This window comes from Rutilus rutilus (genome assembly GCF_951802725.1).
Source record: "Rutilus rutilus genome assembly, chromosome: 13".
NCBI lineage: Eukaryota > Metazoa > Chordata > Actinopteri > Cypriniformes > Leuciscidae > Rutilus > Rutilus rutilus.
In genome coordinates this window covers 28048292-28068503 of record NC_140218.1, presented here as the reverse complement: position 1 = coordinate 28068503, position 20212 = coordinate 28048292, and the positions used below count along the sequence as shown (strand labels likewise).

General features: G+C 38.1%; 1 protein-coding gene across 1 annotated transcript in view; it reads left to right on the top strand.

The window, feature by feature from the left end:
- Positions 1 to 1528: 1528 nt before the first annotated feature.
- The window catches only part of LOC311302985 (uncharacterized protein), a gene marked incomplete at its 5' end in the record, with an annotated part of 130476 nt that continues 111792 nt past the window's right edge, over positions 1529 to 20212 (top strand). The window contains 4 exons of the mRNA XM_084429188.1: positions 1529 to 1613; positions 2330 to 2449; positions 2762 to 2911; positions 7580 to 7729. Coding sequence (XP_084285314.1) covers positions 1529 to 1613; positions 2330 to 2449; positions 2762 to 2911; positions 7580 to 7729 — 505 coding nt within the window. The remainder of the gene's footprint in view (positions 1614 to 2329; positions 2450 to 2761; positions 2912 to 7579; positions 7730 to 20212) is intronic.

Genomic DNA, 20212 nt, shown 5'->3' with positions numbered 1-20212 from the left:
TGCCGGCAAATTGCCGGAACGCCTTCTGTGTGAACGCAAACACGACCCGGGATTGATGCCGGCATCGATGCCGGGTTGGGGACCTAGTAACTTTGCCGTGTTCAGTCCCGGAACGCGCGCTGTGTGAACAAAAGCCGTAATAATGCCGTGTCGCAGTGATGACGCTGAAGCGCGGGATCGTTCGCCAGCTGTGAAGCGGTACGTAATGCGTAAGTTTATGATCGAATCAGAGAAATAAATGCACAAGCGTGGTTTCTCGAGAGAGAAATCGCAGCTCATAAGCAAACTGAAGACGCTGCTGAGACATTACAAGTCACATCGATGTCACGTGTCTTTCCGGGACATACACGGGTTGTGTGTGAACGCGCTCTCTGATTCCGGAAAATCACTGGCAGTGTGAATGAACCAAAATCAAACGAACCCGGGTCAAATCCCGGGTCACTTTATCCGTGTATTTTCCGAAATCTCTGTGTGAAAGGGGCTTTAGAGGCCTCTGCTCCTTTGAGCTCTGCCCATTATTGTGTCAGGCTGCAAGCCCTGTTATGTAGCTTTATTGACAGGCGTAGGATGTAGTGTATTCATTAGGGCTGGGGGAATTAACGCGTTAATCTTTGCGATTAATTTGAGATGTTTAACCCGTAAAAAAAATTAACGCAGCACTTTTTTTTTGCCTCGTTTTAATGATTTCCTGTTGCGGCTGCTATTGAAAAGCAACGCTGCACGCGAAAACCTCACAACACCCACCCCTGTCTGTGATTGGTTGGAACACTATTTATTTTGGTTTTGAGTGGTGGTGAAACCAACTGTTTTTGTGTGCAGATCTCAGAGCCTAGGCTGCCTACAGAGACACGTTTTTTTGATGGCATGCTTATGGGGCGGGCAGCTAGTGGATCGTTAGGAAAGTTTAGATGAATGTGATCATTTATGCTTGGGCCTGAAATCGCTGATACAACCTTTAATGCATGATCTGTTTTAAAGCAATGTATATAGTGTATTTTATATATTACAAAGGGTTCAATTGAAATCACATGGTGCTGCTAACAAGCATGACTGCTGCCAAATATTTCTGTTTACCCAATCCACTGAGGAAACGGAGACATTTTTTTATTTATTTCTTTCAAAATTACTTGTGCAAATGAAGGGTTTACATTCAGTTTACTTTGGGGGAAATTATCATTGCTTAATTAGTTTCAGATTGTTTAAGTCCGGTGGGATTGTATTGGATATAATCTAAATCAAACTATTATGTGGGGAAAAGTATTTTACCCCATTGAGGACATTCAAAAGTAGTTTGTGTATTATAGAAAAAAAACAAAAAACTTATGCAAGCAACATATAGAGTTCTTTGAATGTATTACACAATGTATTTTTTTTCTTAAGGTGCCTTTGTGTTCTTTTATTGTTTGCCAAAACAGATCATCCCGCCCCAAACTTATGCCATTGGTTGAATGCTAACTCAAATACTTTCTCGTTTTAAGAAAAGTACGATGTTCCAGCAGAGTTCACTGTGTGATCGCAGGTGGAGAGGATGACAGCTCGAGTGTACTGCGCCGTGTTATTGTGTCTGTCTGGAAGCTGGAGGTCAACAGAAGCTACTCTAGGACAAAACACAGGTGAGAAGATCTATGTTCTTTTAACTTCATTACACAGTCTGAAGAAATCCATAAACCAGTGCCTTACAAAATATGGCATCTCAACACATTACAATTTACAAACATACAGAACAGACTGTGTTTAATTTATAATTAAACTTACAGACTGTATAATTTACAAACATACAGTACAGACGTCCAGTGAAAGATGAACTTTGTATGCTTTATCTATTTTTTATGTATATATTTTTCCATCGTACAAGGAAAACGCATATATATATATATATATATATATATATATATACTTTTATACAGTCAAACAAGAACATTAATGTAAAATGTTTTATATTAATATGGTTACAAAATATTACCAGATATGTTTGACTTTAATCAGATTTTTTCCCATTTTAACAACTATAATATGATATAACATGAGGAGCTAATTATAACTTAAAACTTAAATAAAGGTCTGAGGTTTTCTTTTTTTTTTCTTTTTTTTTTGTGGTTTAAAATGCTTAAAATGAATTATGACATGCAATTGGTTACAACTCTTGTTACACTTTTTTTTTTTATCTGACACTAACACAGTGGATAAAGTAGATTTCCAAACTAATTTAATTTGAAGCAGATAAATATGTGAATAAGCTTGAGACACATATTGCAAAACCACTGACTTGCTGAAAGATGCTGAAACAAACTATTATAACTTGGTCTCCCCTAATGATGCTCTTCTGTAGTGGTCGGTTACTCTCCGGGGAAGGTGACGATCGTGGGGTCCAGTGGAGGATGTGTTTCTCATAGAGACTGCTCTGGAGGATACAAATGCTGTGGGGCTGTGTGTTTGCCGCCTGCTTTCAGTGAGTTTAAATTATGCAGAATAATATTAGAGGTCTTTCAAAAGGAACACTGAAAAAAAATGGTGTAGAAACAGTTTTAGTTTAGAAATTGCTAGTAATGTTTAAAAATACTTACAATGAAACAGCAAGTAATTGAATAAAACATGACATTTTAAAGTAGAAAGACTGATATAGTTATTTCTTTTAAAACGGGGCTTCTTCTTCCAATAATATGTAGGTACAACTTTCTTTTTTACAAAAATATTTTTTTACAGTGAAAACTTCATTCAGCATTCAGTGATTTGGTTTCTCTGTCATGTGTCTGTATAACAGTAAAGCCAGGAGTGTGTCCAAACACAACATATGAAGCAGAAGTGTGTGCCATGGTACGTTTTGTGTCGTGTGCCGATGACAGTGACTGTGCCAAGAGGGAGAAATGCTGCAACAATGGATGCGGACGTCAGTGTATGCCTCCAGTTACAGGTATTATATTATATTATATTATATTATATTATATTATATTATATTATATTATATTATATTATATTATGTTATATTAAATTATATTATATTATATTATATTATATTATATTATATTATATTATATTATATTATATTATATTATATTATATTTAGTGCTGTCAATCGATTAAAAAAAAACGAATTAATCATATATTTTTCTGTAATTAATCTCGATTAATCGCACCTAACATTCAAGTACTTTATATATTTTTATATTGTAATAATTTCACACTTAATCTCCAAATTAATGTAGAAACAACATAAAGACAGTAGCCAATAGCCATTAATTTTAGCCATTAATTATAGGTATTCAGCATTAGACTATAATTGAAATAGTTCCAGGCAGGTCTTGACCACATTATGTACATGTCCATATCATTTCACCAAATAATTTCAGTTATTTTAAAGGTCCTTACAGCAACAACAGCAAAAGAACCAAAACCCACGACGAATAAAACATAACATTTTAAAGTAGAAACACTGAAATAGTTATTTCTAGTAAAACGTATTCCAATAACATATAGGTACAACTTCCTTTTTTTCTACAGTGAAAAATTAATTCAGCATTCAGTGATATGGCTTCTCTGTCATGTGTCTGTATAACAGTAAAGCCAGGAGTGTGTCCAAACACAAACTATGAAGTAGTAAGTTTTTAATTTTTAAAGATTAATCACATCTTTTTTTCTGTGATTAATCACGATTAATCGCAATTAAAACAAGTTTTTAATATATTTTATAATGTAATAATTTCAAAGTTAATCTCCAAATGAATGTAGAAGCAACATCAAGTCAAGTCAAGTCAAATTTATTTATATAGCACTTTTTACAATACAGATTGTTTCAAAGCAGCTTTACAGAGATAACAGGAAAATAATGAAAAAAAGTTTGTTTCCGGAAGAAAAAATTGCCACAGCGTTCAGTGATGTTTCATTTTTGTTTTAAAAAAGTTATTAAAGGAACACTCCACCGTTTTTTGAAATAGGGCTTATTCACATTCTTTCATACATTTAGATAGGTGTGTAAATGCATTTTTGTCTCAGTGCATGCATTGTTTTAGTTTGACAGGGTCGGCGCTAGCTTAGCTTAGCACAATGAATGGAATCCTTTGTTGCCAGCTAGCATGTCCTGAGTAAAAGTGATAAAACATTTTTTTTAAAAACACGTAATTACTTCTTGTGGCCTGCGTATTCACAACGAGTACAAATAGCGATGCAGATTAACACTAGGCGATTTCCTAGGCAGATATTGACTCGTGGAATTTCATGTGTTGCGTGATATCTCTGCGCCCAAGTAGCAGTGCTTCGCCTAAGTAGCTGTGCTTCGCCTGTGCTTCCCCCTAATATAGTCCCAAGTCAATATCTGCTTAGGAAATCGCCTAGTGTTAATCTGCATTGCTATTTGTACTCGTTGTGAATACGCAGGCCACAAGAAGTAATTACGTGGTTTTTTTTTGTTTTTTTGATCACTTTTACTCAGGACATGCTAGCTGGCAACAAAGGATTCCATTCATTGTGCTAAGCTAAGCTAGCGCCGACCCTGTCAAACTAAAACAATGCATGCACTGAGACAAAAATGCATTTACCCACCTATCTAAATGTAGGAAAGAATGTGAATAAGCCCTATTTCAAAAAACGGTGGAGTGTTCCTTTAATTTAGTAATAATGGCACATTTTGGCATAAATGTGTGATACTGTTCGTTCAAGCGTTAAAGAGAACTCGATTCTGGTGCGATGTCTGTGCGCTCAATACTAGCTCGCGTCTTTCTGTGACTCAGACTAAATACTTGGGGTTTCGAGTCTGACGACAACACGAGGGCGTGGTTTGTTTGCAAGGTCATGGAGCATGCGCAGTTTACTTGTTCCGGGAAACCCCAAGTATTTAGTCTGAATCCGTTTCTCAATATGCGTTCTTGTCTGTACTTGTGTTCTTGTGGACTTGTGAAACGTCATCAGTCGCTGCCCAAGTACTGTTCCAATTCAAAGTTCACACAGAGAAAGTCTAATAAGGCTCTCGCCTAATAAGTTTCACTCTCCGTACACTTCCGGCTTCTGAAATGGTTGCAGTTCCACTTTGATTCCATATGAGGGCGCTCACAGGACGAGTGCAGAATGAATGGAGGTCTATGGCAATATACCCATCAAAATCCACTTTTCTCAGGATATAATTTTTTGTCTAGTAATTTGAATATTGTATTCGAAAGGAGACGCAAAGAAATTACACATTGCTGGGTGTTAGATCTTTTAGAGTCACTTATTTGCTTTAAAAAGTCTTTTAAAGTGTCAATGACGTCGTACACATCGTACGACCAGAGATACTGCTTTACGGCAATCCTTCAGTCACTTTGGTGCTTTCGCGCTCTGCACTTTCTTTTCTCTCCAGGCATCAACAACACAGCTGACACAGGTAAATACACGTGCTAGACGAGTTTTTGTTTTGTTTGTTTCTGGTCCCGCTTCGGATGCCACGATGCCATCAAGCGGTATCTCTGGTCGTAATCAGTCCTTCACTGACCAATCAGCGTTCATTAGCAGAATGCTAGCGTGTTATGGGCAACAACAACTCAACCTGTAAGAAATCGAAAGGACATAAGTACTCGTTCATTCAACTTTCGACCTATAACCTATGTTGAACTTGCAAAACCTACAATCGAATCTGAGATTTCTCAACGGCAATCGGGTGAAAGAGACAAATTTAGCCGTCTAGCCCCATAGACTCCCATTCATTCTGCACTCATGGGCGATCGCCCCCAGTGGAACTCTGGTGGAACTACAACCAAAATTCGGTACAATAGGACTTAATAGGGAGTGGGCAGGCTCTCCATAGACGGGCTCTGGTTCACATCTAGCCAAGTCCAGTTCAAATCCCCGGATGTGTTCTTGATCCACCCCTTTTACCGAGGATGCATCGAGAGGTGACTTGTGCGGACTTGAGACAGCCAGGTATCCCAGAATGCATCTCACACCAACCAGCAAGCGTCAATAGCAGAGGAGAAACCCCGCATAATTTAAAAATACTGCTGTAATTGTGTCACGAAATGTAGTTTTAAGAGTATTTCAGGCGAGATTGTAGTTGTTTAAAGCTCAAATCTTTGGTTTATTTATAAAGATAGCGCCTATTTGAAAATTTCATCTGACGTTTTCGGAGTTGTGAGAACCAGGCAATCGGACGCTCGGCGCTCATGTACCCCGCCGAGAACAGCCTTTCCTCGGCTAGTGCTGCTGACGTTTGCCGCTGGCTCGGATGTCTCTAGTCTAGTGGTTTAACATGAGATATAAATCGTCTTGTGTATATCTAACGGGCGATTTATTTATTTATTTATTTTATTTGTCTCATTAATCTATAATTTGTTCCCTGGCAAAACGTTAAGCTGAGGGCAAAGTGAAGTTTCATAGCTTTATTTAGTCTATTTAACTTTAACGTTGTAGCCTAGAGAGCTGACTTTTTGACTGAATCGTTGGCCTTATTATTGTATAGCTTCTTATACCTTTTAGGCTACTTATACTTTTATAATGGCTATTATTGATCATTAAAACTGACATTTAACAATAAAATGTCATTTTATTTTATATATTTAAAACATATAAAATATTTTATTATAGCCTACATGTTGCCTACATTCTCTTCACTGTATGTACATATATAATAAAATAAAATGACACAACCCTGTCTCTTTTTGCTAAATGTTAGTTTTAATGATCAATATTATAATGTTTTTTTATTCATCATATTTTTTAAATGAAAACAAAAAGAGGCAGGGTTGTGCTTTATATTTCGTATTGTTATAAATATGCAGTGAAGATAATCAATTGCGTTGCCTGAACCACATTTGTGTGACCATTATGTTTAAGATTTTTTTTAAATGAAAATGAAAAGAGGCAGAGTGGTGTTTTATAACATATTTTGTTTTATTTGTAGCCTAGATATACATAAAGAGATAACCGGAGTAGCCAGAGCGAGCTGAGTGACACTATAAAGTACGCCGCTGTTCCATTTCAGAATTATCGGACTTGCGTTCTCCCGTCGTCGGGAGTTCGTTCTCCTGAGTCGAACTTGTCAAGTCCGAACTACCAGTACCAAGGACTCAAGTCCGAACTTTGCGTAGGCTACTTGGTATTGAGAAACGGCTTGAGCCACTTTCTGTGCGTTGTGTACCACATAGACAGGACATTCACGGGCAGCGCGTTCTCGTTTGTCTTATCGCGCCTGAATACGAGCGTGATCATATAATGTAACGCAACCAAAGGATGACAGAAAAAACGAATGCTGCGTTCATTGTTAAATATTTGAATGCCTTAAACTGGACTAAAATTAATCGCATGCGTTAACTTTGACAACACTAATTATATTATATTAATTATTATATTATATTATACTATACACAACGGGGCTGTTAAATGCTTGAATCTGATTGGTTGACGAAGATTCTGAGGTGTGCAATTATTTTCAGGGAAACGCACGGCTAAAGTAGATCCAGGCAGGTCTTGACCGCATTACCATATCACTTCGCCAAATTATTTCTGTTATTTCAAAGTTCCTTACAGCAACAACAGCAAAAGAACCAAAAACCCCAGTGAAAAAGACATTCAGCATTCAGTGATTTGGCTTCTCTGTCATGTGTCTGTATAACAGTAAAGCCAGGAGTGTGTCCAAGAACAAAATATAAACCAAGAATGTGTGCCTGGATAAGTTTCGTGTCGTGTGCCGATGACAGTGACTGTGCCAACAATGAGAAATGCTGCAACAATGGATGCGGACTTCAGTGTATAGCTCCAGTTACAGGTAATGTAGGATATTATATTATATTATATTATATTATATTATATTATATTATGTTATATTATATTATATTATATTATATTATATTAAAGCAATATCTCACTCTAGCAGTGCGATATGGCTGTATATCAGCATGGATGTGGCGGAGTGCCGTAGGTAATCACAGCGTTCTGATATACAGCCATATCGCACGGCTACCAGTGTGATGTGTTTGTACAACAGTTTGACGGCACATGTGTAAATAAATAAGAAACACCAATGGAGGGTCTTTAAACCCATCTTTTGTGCAGAAATATTTCCCTCTGGCACGGATTCAAATATCCAGTTGACAGTTTGACAGTTGAGCCCAACTCTCCCTTACTAATTGTAAAATATGGGATAAATATAGTATCAAAATGATTAACACGTGCAAGCACACTTATCAATGAACTTGATGCATGTTGCAGAAATTTTTTATCCATGCCTTTCAACTTACGTGTGCAAAATTGAATGATTGTGTAGCAATTTGTAGAAATAGAGACATTTTTGTGAATACAAATGTTTTCTTTTGTATTAGTGTATCATAATTTGCGCATGCAACAAAGAAGATGTGCATGTGTGGATCAGGTGACAAGCCTGCATTCATTGAGTCATTCTCATGATTCATTTGGATTTTGTGACTTTCTTTTCGCTGTTTTTAAGCATTTCACAACCCACACACAAACAACTACAAATTAATAGGCCTGGTACTAATTATTAATGTGTGCACAACTACCCATCTATTTGACAAATTCACAAATGTGCGTCACTACATTTAAACTATTACAATACAACTTGTGTGTGCAAAATCCAGAATCACATGAATGTGCAGCATTTTGTACAAATAGAGACATGGTTGGTAATACAAATCCTCGATGTTGTATTAATGTAGGCCAGAATTTGTGCATGCAACAAGTAAGATGTGCATTTGTGGATGAGGTGAGACCATAGACTGTAAAAAAATATGGACGTAGTGTCCGTGACGTCACCCGTAGGTTTCTGAAGAGCATTTTTGAAGCCTAAAGTGGGCGGAGCCTGCCGTCGCCATTTTGGCCTTGCGTCACTCCCGGATAACAGAAAATAGGCAAACAGGCTGGGCGTGAGTGGAGCTGAGGAGCCTGGCTATCTGAAATCACCCAGCTCGATGTGATCGAGTTAGCTGATGATGTAAAGCCAATTAAACGTTCCTATTTTTGCCCTTCGAAATATTATAATAGTTAAAAGACATGGCTACAAGTGAGACTGTGTATTACTTCGAGAGTGTTTGTGTGTGACAGTGATTTATGTGCATACATGTCCGTCACTCTTTCATGGTCCGTCAGCGCGGCATTGCTCAAGTTCGTAGAGAGCTTATTCAGTCCATTTTAAATTCGGATTTTGGCCGTCTCTCAAAGGGGTAAACCATAGATATATCGCCTTTGAAGTGCAAGTAAATGCGCTAGAAAATCCGCGCTCATTCATGTGCATTTATTGCATGGACGGAGAAAGCGCCGACGCCTGCAGGATTTCATCTGACGGTACATAAGCATATTATAATCCATCTGTCCCGTGAGAGCAGAACGAACGAGTATTTATTGACGTTTTAAATTTGAAAACCCCCCAAAGCAACGAAATTGTCAGACATCCATTAGTGCAGGTTCACGGAGGAAAACAACTGAAATACAGCGCTGGTTGTTCTCTCGAACGATAACGACGGAATCCAAAGACGTGGGCTTTGTAACTTACCCAAGTATTAAATTGTATGAAATAATCCCGAAAAAAAGCACAAACACTGCAGAGATGGCAAGTTCAGCAGCAACATTTGCTGAGGTGAAGTGACGGCTAGTAACAGCAGACAAACGGCTAGCACTGACAGCGGCAATCCATCTGTCACTCAAGTGGCCACTGGCCACACCCTTAAATTTAAATATTAATCAACTAAACGGACGAGTTATAAAATAATTCACCCCCCTCACAGTTGTTATGAAGGGCAAAATTAGCTGTATAGACCAAAGCCACATAGAGATCCAGGCTGTAAACATTTTTTTTTCTGCTGTAAAGTTGGTAATTTTAACATGAGGGAGATACAGATTTGACTCACTTCTGCAGCCAGGCCAAGCGGCCAGTCAATGAATTGCAGTTTAACTCACTTCCGTGTTGGTTTCAAGAGAGAGACGGGGAGGTTGCCGCTTGGGTGAGACGCATGCATTCATTGACTCGTTCATCCTATTTGATTCATTTGGATTTTGAGACTTTCATTTCGCCGGTTTCGCCTTGCACGATCCACACACAGCTGTCTGAGAAAACCTGCTACCACTAGATGGCAGTATTCTGCTAAAACAGACAATGGCAGCGTAATCAAGCGTTCTTCCCCATTTAAGACGCTTAATGAGAGTGATATTGAAGCACCAAATTTAGTACACAATATAGGCCTACCTTATTAATAAAGCATACTTTATAGAGGCAAACAGATTACATCAGATTATGAACAACACCCATAGAAAACCATTATAAAACGCTTAACGTGCAGTCGCGTGTTGCATGTTCAATAAGGTGTATTGGCTACTGAGTTTAAATATCACCGTCTTACTGCATTGACGTTAAGCTTTTTCTTTATAATATGCTCTATGGGAGGAAAACTATATAGCCTACAGACAAGAGCCTATTTGAAAACGGCGCGGGGCGTTTCACGTTAATTGCATTTTCCTTCCTGAGCCTTTTAAAAAGAAAAAGCTTAACATGAAATTCTGCAGTTGCATTTAACTTTGCATGTTAGCAACCGGGAGAGCAACCGGTCCGAGAGCTCAGTGAAGTAAGTTTTAGGTTTGATGTTCGCCGCATTTTCTAAAGGGACCATCTGCAAATTCCACTCACAGTCAAAAATATATAAACGTCCAGTCATTCATTCAAATGAACATACTTCCAAGGTTATAGTAAATGCCTACCCAGCTAGAAATTTTTTGTTCTAAAAATGTTCTAAGAACATTAGCATGTATTGTTCTATAAATGTTTTCAGCGGCTAGTTAGGGCCCAAGCCCTGAAAGGGCGAAGGCCCTATTGTTTTCGGTAGGATTATTATTATTATTTTTCTTACGACTATTTAGGCATTTTTGGGGCCCTTAACATGCTCAAAAACTCTTGAAACTTTGCACACGAGTCAGAACCCGCGGCCATCAGGGCCGGGCTGAAGCTGGTACCCGGGCGTGGCAGGGGGGCTCGACAGCGCCCCCTGGAACAGGGTCCGAAAACTTGGTCCATAAATCAAACACGCTTGCATGTAATAATATGAAACTCGGTACACATATAGATCTCATCGGGCCGCACAACTTTCATGCTCTAAGTTTTACGCCAGCCCAACAGGAAGTCGACTATTTAGGGTTGTTTGGAAACGCATGCTTAGGAATTTGAAACACTTCTCTTAGGGAATTCACCCGGGCAGCACCAAACTCTGTGTGCATGAAGTCAAGACATTGAGGATGAAAAATTGCCAGGGGATTTTTGATATCTCGAACGGTTTGGCTGTGGCGAGGAAACAAATTTATGGCGAATAATGGGACACAGGAAGTGTATTATAACTTCTGCATACATTGACGGATCTTGATAAAACTTCAGCAGTGTGTTCGTGGTCAGAGGCTGATCACATTGATGTGACTATTGTGAGTCAAAATTATAGCGCCACCTACTGGCAGCAAGAAGTGTGTCACTTTCAAAATGCTTTGAAATCACCCTCTTATTTTTACCCGATTTGCTTCAAACTTTATCTGTATAATGTAAACACACGGCAGATGTAGACCTGTGAAAGGATTATTGATATCTTAGATACTGTTGCCGTGGCAACGCATCAAACTTTAATTTTCTTTTTGGATGCTTTTGAGACTCTTAAGATGCTTGAAATTGGATGAAACTCGACAGACACATCACATTTATTAGCCCGTAGACATGTGCAAAGTTTCAGAAACGGGCGTGGTGAGGGGCTCAGTAGCGCCACCTTTAGTCATAAATGGGGCGGTTAGTTTTATCAACAGCAACAAAACTTGGTATGTGTATTGTTCTCATCAAGACGGACAACTTTCTAATTGACATTAACCATCTCCGACCAACAGGAAGAGAGATATTTTGGTTTGAATGTGGATTTTCTGAAGAATTTTCTCTCCCTCTCTCTGTGTCTGTGTGTGTGTGAGGGGAGGGGGGATTTGACTATTGCTTTTATATTGTTAATCAAGGTTTCAGGGGCTTTTGGGGACCTTAACATGCTCAAAAACTCTTGAAACTTTGCACACAGGTCAGAACCCACGGCCATCAGGGCCGGGCTGAAGCTGGTACCCGGGCGTGGCTGGGGGGCTCAACAGCGCCCCCTTGAACGGGGTTCTAAAACTTGATCCATATATCAAACACGCTCGCATGAATTAATATGAAACTCGGTACACATATAGATCTCATCGGGCCGAACAACTTTACCCCCGTCAAGTTTTACGCCAGCCCAACAGGAAGTCGGCTATTATGGGTTGTTTGGAAAACGCTTGCTGTGGAATGTGAAATACTCCTCCTAGAAAATTCACCGTGTCCCCTTCAAACTCGGTGTGCATGTAGTCAAGACTTTGAGGATGCTAAATTGCGGACGGATTTTTGATATCTCGAACGGTTTGGCTGTGGCGAGGAATCGAATTTATGGCGAGAAAAGAGAAACACGGAAGTGGAATAACTTCTGCATACATTAACTGATCTTGATGAAACTTCAGCAGTGTGTTCGTGGTAAGAGGCCGATCAGATGGATGTAGCTATTGTGAGTCAAAGTTATAGCGCCACCAACTGGCAGCAGGAAGTGTGTCACTTTCAACATGCTTTTGACAAAAGTGGGGGGGTTACTTTTAACTACAGTAAAGAAAAAATAGTTTGTATATTGTTCTCATCAAGCCGGACAACTTTCTAATTTACATTCAATTTTAAGTGTTTTTTTTTTTATTCACACCAAACTTTTTTAACACGATGAAAATACATTAAACATGCTAAATTGTGAACGGATATTAAATATTTCAAACGGTTTTGACATGGCGAGGGATTAAAATAATGTCAAAAAAGGAATCAGAAAACATCTCATATATTCTTAAAATTTAATTATACACCATTTATTTTTATATAAAATTATACAAATATTAGAACTAAACCTATTTTATTCTGTTTTTGCAATTCAAAAAGTATGAAAAAGTTAAAAACAGGCTATTTAGTGCTATTTGTTTCAACAAAAAAGCAAACATAGGGCTATACTGCCCTCTTGTGTCCAAAAGGATATCAAAATAGTATATAAAACGTTTTACTAGGTAGGCCTATTGTATTTAAATATAAATTTATTAGGTATATGACTGTGAGGATATTTTCCCATCGGTTAAGCGACGTGTGACACGAGCGGGTGCTTTTAAATCGCTAATATAAAAGTGAAAGTAAAAAAACGGACGTCCGCACGGACATTGATAATGGTGCACGTTGGAAAGAATGATACTTTTAAACATAACACTAAACCGCCATTAGGTGTCGCCAGGCGACCATCTTAATGAGCGAGTCATTGATTCATTCGTTCAAACGATTCATTCCAATGACTGAGTCATTCATGATTGAGACAGATGTTTATGGATTGACCATTGAATCTTTGAGTCAAGCGATTCGTTTCAAAATGCTGAATCATTCAGTAATGAGAAAACAAGTTGCTGTGATCTTTGTTTAACTATTTTTGCTGCTGAAACAGAACAAAAACAGTCAATATTGCATCTAAAATGTAAGTGACTTAATTGTAACTGTTTATTAACCTGTTGTATGAAATCAATGTCACAGTTTCAATCGTGATTGTATTCAGGAAATAGTTGCCTACTCGTCAAGTGAGGTTGCTTAACTCTATCATATGTTATAAAATATATAAAAACTCCATATTTGTAATTTTTATAGTCAGTATGTTGTTAACTGGGTTGCTTTTTTGTGTGCTGCGCTCATTTGTTTACAATTCTCCTGGAGAAGCAGCATGAGCCTCAGCAGTGCAACCTTGTTACCATTGATCAGTAATACATTTATTATTAACTGCTGATTGCAACTTAAAATGAATGTAATGAAATTAGAATAATCTCTCGTTTTAGTGATTCCCAAGTTATTTTTTTTGTTATTGACGTTCTAATCAGGCTATACTCTGGTCGGGCAAGTAAAATTCTCTTTCAGGTAGGCCTATTGTATTTATATATAAATATATTAGGGATGTGACTGTGATAAAATTTTCCCACCGGTTAATCGAAGTGTGACACCGCTGAGGGCTTTTAAATCGCTAACTATAGTATACTGTAAAATACAGACGTCCGCACAGACATTGATAATGGTGCGGAGTAGAGCGAGCATTTTCAATGTATTCCTATGGATGTAGGAATTAACTAAAACATTTTATTTATGTTTTTGTGTCCACTGTTCAACCGCAACCGCGTCACACACACACACACACACATTCCAGAATTGCAATCTTGACATCGCAGCCTGTTCATAATAGCCCTAATACAATATAATAATAAAAATAGTCAACCTAACATAAACGAATTACACTGCTCTGTTTAAATAGTCAGTAGTACAATTTGTACCATTCACAGAAAGCAGAGCTCCACTGTGATGTTTCCAAGCACATTTTTGCGCGTGTGAAGAGGATGATTTTTTCCATCGATATTGGAACACGAGTGAAGTACAAAGCCTATAATAAAGAATAGTTTAGCATCCAAATACATCGCAAATATTGAAACATTTTGATTCTAATAAGAGGGTTACGTGAGACCAACACTGCTTACTTTCGTTTTTATTTTTACATTAAATTTAAAGGATTTGTTGTGGAATATTTTGAGTGTATCATAAAATCAGAATAAGGTAAGACAAGTAATATTTTCTGTCTTATAAATAAATAAATAAATAAATATATATATATATATATATATGTATGTTTGTGTGTGTGTGTGTGTGTGTGTGTGTATATATATATATAGATAGATAGATATAGATAGATATTTATATACACATATATATATATATATATATACATACATATATACATATATATATATATATATATATATATATATATACATACATATATATATATATATATATATATATATATATATATATATATATATATATAAATATAGCTGCGAGCAGCGATGGAGGGCCAAAGCCGGTGGCACCGCCATCCCCGGTGCCTTTAGGTAACTAAAGGCACCGGGGTTGCGGTGCCACCGGCTTGGGCCCGTAATCGCTGCTCGCAGCTATATTTAGGGCCCAAGCCCTGAAAGGGCGCAGAGCCCTATTGTTTTCGTACGGATTATTAGGGCCCAAGCCCTGAAAGGTAAGGATAATTTTTTTCTATTATTTTTTTTTTTTACCTTTCGGGCACTTTTGGGGCCCTTAACATGCTCAAAAACTCTTGAAATTTTGCACACAGGTCAGAACCAGCGGCCATCAGGGCCGGGCTGAAGCTGGTACCCGGGCATGGTAGGGGGGCTCGACAGCGCCCCCTTGAACGGGGTCCGAAAACTTGGTCCATATATCAAACACGCTTGCATGAATTAGTATGAAACTCGGTACACATATAGATCTTATCGGGCCGAACAATGTTCGTGCTCTAAGTTTTACGCCAGCCCAACAGGAAGTCAGCTATTATGGGTTGTTTGAAAAACGTACGCTCTGGAATTTGAAATACTCCTCCTAGAGAATTCATCCGATCGCCACCAAACTCAGTCAGCATGAAGTCAAGACATTGAGGATGATAAATTGCGGACGGATTTTTGATATCTCGAAAGGTTTGGCCGTGGCGAGGAAACGAATTTATGGTGAGAAAAGAGAAACAGGAAGTGTGTGATAACTTCTGCATACATTGACTGATCTTGATAAAACTTCAGCAGTGTGTTCGTTTTCAGAGGCCGATCACATTGATGTGACTATTGTGAGTCAAAGTTATAGCGCCACCAACTGGCAGCAGGAAATGTGTCACTTTCAAAATGCTTTGAAATCACCCTCTTATTTTTTACCCGATTTGCTTCAAACTTTGTGTGTATAATGTAAACACACGGCAGATGTAGACCTGCGAAAGGATTATTGATATCTTAGATACTGTTGCCGTGGCAACGCATCAAACTTTAATATTCTTTTCGGATGCTTTTGAGACTCTTAGCATGCTTGAAATTGGATGAAACTCGACAGACACATAACACTTATTAGCCAGTAGACATGTGAAAAGTTTCAGAAAGGGGCGTGGCAGGGGGGCTCAACAGCGCCCCCTTGAATGGGGTCCGAAAACTTGGTCCATAGATCAAACTAGCTTGCATGAATTAATATGAAACTCAGCACACATATAGATCTCATCGGGCCAAACAACGTTCGTGCTCTAAGTTAATCGCCAGCCCAACAGGAAGTCAGCTATTATGGGTTGTTTGGAGAACGCTTGCTGTGGAATTTGAAACACTTCTCCTAGAGAATTAATTAAATCGCCACCAAACTCGGTGTGCATGAAGTCAAGACAAAAGTGGTATAACTTTTGCATACATTAACTGATCTTGATGAAACTTCACCAGTGTGTTCGTGGTAAGAGGCCGATCAGATGGATGTAACTATTGTGAGTCAAAGTTATAGCGCCACCAACTGGCAGCAGGAAGTGTGTCACTTTCAAAATGCTTTTGACAAAAGTGTGGGGGGGGGGGGGTTTAGTTGTATATACAGTAAAAAAAATCAGTACGTACATTGGTCTCATCGAGCCGGACAACTTTCTAATTTACAGTAATTAGCTTCGTCCAATAGGAAGTCAGATATTTAGGTCTTAATGTGGATTTTTTTGGTAATTTCAGAGTTTTTAGCTACTCCTCCTAAGTGGTTTATTTTGTTCACAGCAAACTTTTTTTTTTACACGATGAAAATACATTAAAGATGCTAAATTGTGAACGGATATTAAATATTTCAAACGGTTTTGATATAGTGAGGGATTAAAGTAATGTACAAAAAGGAAACACTAAAAGCCTAATGTCTTCTAAAAATTTAATTATACACCATTTATTTCTATATAAAAGTATACAAATATCAGATCTAAACCCATTTTATTTTGTTTTTGCAAATGAAGTAGAATGAAAAAGTTAAAAACAGGCTATTTAGTGCTATTTGGTTAAACAAAAAAAAGCAAACATAGGGCTATACTGCCCTCTTGTGTCCAAAAAGATATCAAAATAGTATATACAACTTTTTACCAGGTAGGCCTATATTGTAGTTAAATATAAATTTATTAGGTATATGACTGTGAGGATATTTTCCCACCGGTTAATCGACGTGTGACACGAGCGGTTGCTTTTAAATCACTAATATAAAAGTGAAAGTAATATACGGACGTCCGCACGGACATTGATAATGGTGCACACACAAATCACACACACGTTGGAAAGAATGATACTTTTAAACATAACACTAAACCGCCATTAAGTGTCGCCAGGCGACCGTCTTAATGAGCGAGTCATTGATTCATTCGTTCAAACGATTCGTTTCAATGACTGAGTCATTCATGATTAAGACATATGTTTATGGATTGATCATTCAATCTTTGAGTCAACCGATTCGTTCAAAATGCTGAATCATTCAGAATAGGGGTGTCGCAATATACCGGTATTGACGATAATCGTGATATTCAAAGCATGAAATATCAACATCGTGTTAATTTAGAGCAATACAATATACCGGTATTGGCGATATTGGCGTTTTCTAGACGCAGCGCTCGTCCGCGCCCGCGCAGCTAGAGTGAAACACTCTGTCCACACCCGAAAAAAGTAAGCTGAGCTCGCCAGTATTAACAACAGAGTTCTTCGGCTTCAAAGAAAACAGCACCTTAGAGGTGGTCGCACACCGGACGAGAAGCGCAGCGCCACGTCTTTAAAATTCGAACACATTCTGTATGAGTGTACACACACCGGACGAGAAGCACAGCGCGGTTCTATTCGGCGTCTGTCCGCGGTGCCCAGCAACGGCTCAGGACCTTGTTCAAAATCCTGCCGCGACACAGAGCGCAGAAAAAAGTGTTCAGATCACAGACTCAGCAACTATTGTATTTAATTGTACAGTATAATCATAACATAGTACAGACATTATCTCAATTCCATAATGTCCTTAAACATAATGATATTGCTGGCCATAAACTGAGAAAGTGCGTGTCCGGTGTGCAATACGTCGAGTTGTCATAGACGCGGCTATTATTTTACTAGTCATCATGGAATGGGAAACGTGACATTAACTGTTAACAGGGGGTTTCTGTGTTCATATATTTAATAAAGGGTGATTATTAAAATGAAGAACCCCGTTTTCTTTACTCATCTTATTTTTGTATTTGTATTTGCACTTGATTTTTTAATTCAAATCTGCTATCTGCATGACTTTATTGGCGCCAGTGCAACAACAGGTTTAAGAGCTTTTCAGTTTTCAGCTTTTCAGTTCTTCAGGAAACCTTCAGACAGTGTTTGGCTTCAGTTTGAAACCAGATAAACTTCACATGCTTGTCTTCCTTCACAAAAATTTGTGAAGGAAGACACAAATCTCAACCCCCCCCCCCCCCATAGATTCTATAGATATCGCGATATATCGATATCGTGAATTCTTTTGGCCACAATAACCGTGGTGTGAAAAATCTAACATCGTGACAGCCCTAATTCAGAAATGAGAAAACACATTGCTGAGAGATGCGCGTGATGGTTCTGCTGTGATCTTTTTGTTTAACTATTTTCGCTGCTGAAACAGACCAAAAACAGTCAATATTGCATCTAAAATGTAAGTGACTTGATTGTAACTGTTTTTTAACCTGTTGTATGAAATCAATGTCACAGTTTCAATCGTGATTGTATTCAGGAAACAGCCTTCTCGTCAAGTGAGGTTGCTTAACTGTTATAAAATATATCAAAACTCCATATTTATAATTTTTATAGTCAGTAAGTTGTTAACTGAGTTTGTTTTTTGTGTGCTGATCTCATTTGTTTACATTTCTCCTGGAGAAGCTGCATGAGCCTCAGCAGCGCAACCTTGTTACCATTGATCAACTGATCACTGGTAATACATTTATTAACAACTGTTGATTGCAACTTAAAATGAATGTAATAAAATAAGAATAATCTCTCGTTTTAGTGATTCCCAAGTTATTTTTTTGTCATTGCCGTTCTAATCAGGCTACTCTGGTCGGGCAAGTAAAATTCTCTTTCAGGTTGGCCTATTGTATTTATATATAAATATATTAGGGATGTGACTGTGGGAATATTTTCCCACCGGTTAATCGATGTGTGACACCGCTGGGGGCTTTTGAATCGGTAACTTAAAAACGAAAGTAAAATATGTTCGTCCGCACGGACATTGATAATGGTGCAGAGCGAGCGCATTGCAATCTTGATATCGCAGTCTGTTCATTATAGCCTTAATAAAATATAATAGTAAAATAGTCAACCTAACATATAAAAATTACACTGCTCTGAATAGTATGAATTGTACTGACTATTTAAACACAGTAATCACCGCTAAACTGTGATGTTTCCAAGGACATATTTGCGCATGTGAAGAGGATAATTTTTCCCTTCAATAGTGGAACGTGAGTGAAGTACAAAGCCTATAATAAACAAATCTTTAGCATCCAACAAATTTAATATATATATATATATATATATATATATATATATATATATATATATATATATATATATATATATATAACAAAACAAAAAAAATAATATATATATATATATATATATATATAGCTGCGAGCAGCGATGGAGGGCCCAAGCCGGTGACACCGCCACCCCGGTGCCTTTAGTGTAACTAAAGGCACCAGGGTGGCGGTGCCTCCGGCTTGGGCCCGCTGTTTTCGGTGGGATTATTATTAGGGCCCAAGCCCTGAAAGGGCGAAGGCCCTATTGTTTCCGGTAGGATTATTTTTATTTTTATTTTTAGGGCCCAAGCCCTGAAAGGGCGACGGTTTGGCTGTGGCGAGGAAACGAATTTATGGCGAATAATGGGACACAGGAAGTGTATTATAACTTCTGCATACATTGACGGATCTTGATAAAACTTCAGCAGTGTGTTCGTTGTCAGAGGCTGATCACATTGATGTGACTATTGTGAGTCAAAATTATAGCGCCACCTACTGGCAGCAAGAAGTGTGTCACTTTCAAAATGCTTTGAAATCACCCTCTTATTTTTACCCGATTTGCTTCAAACTTTATCTGTATAATGTAAACACACGGCAGATGTAGACCTGTGAAAGGATTATTGATATCTTAGATACTGTTGCCGTGGCAACGCATCAAACTTTAATTTTCTTTTTGGATGCTTTTGAGACTCTTAAGATGCTTGAAATTGGATGAAACTCGACAGACACATCACATTTATTAGCCCGTAGACATGTGCAAAGTTTCAGAAACGGGCGTGGTGAGGGGCTCAGTAGCGCCACCTTTAGTCATAAATGGG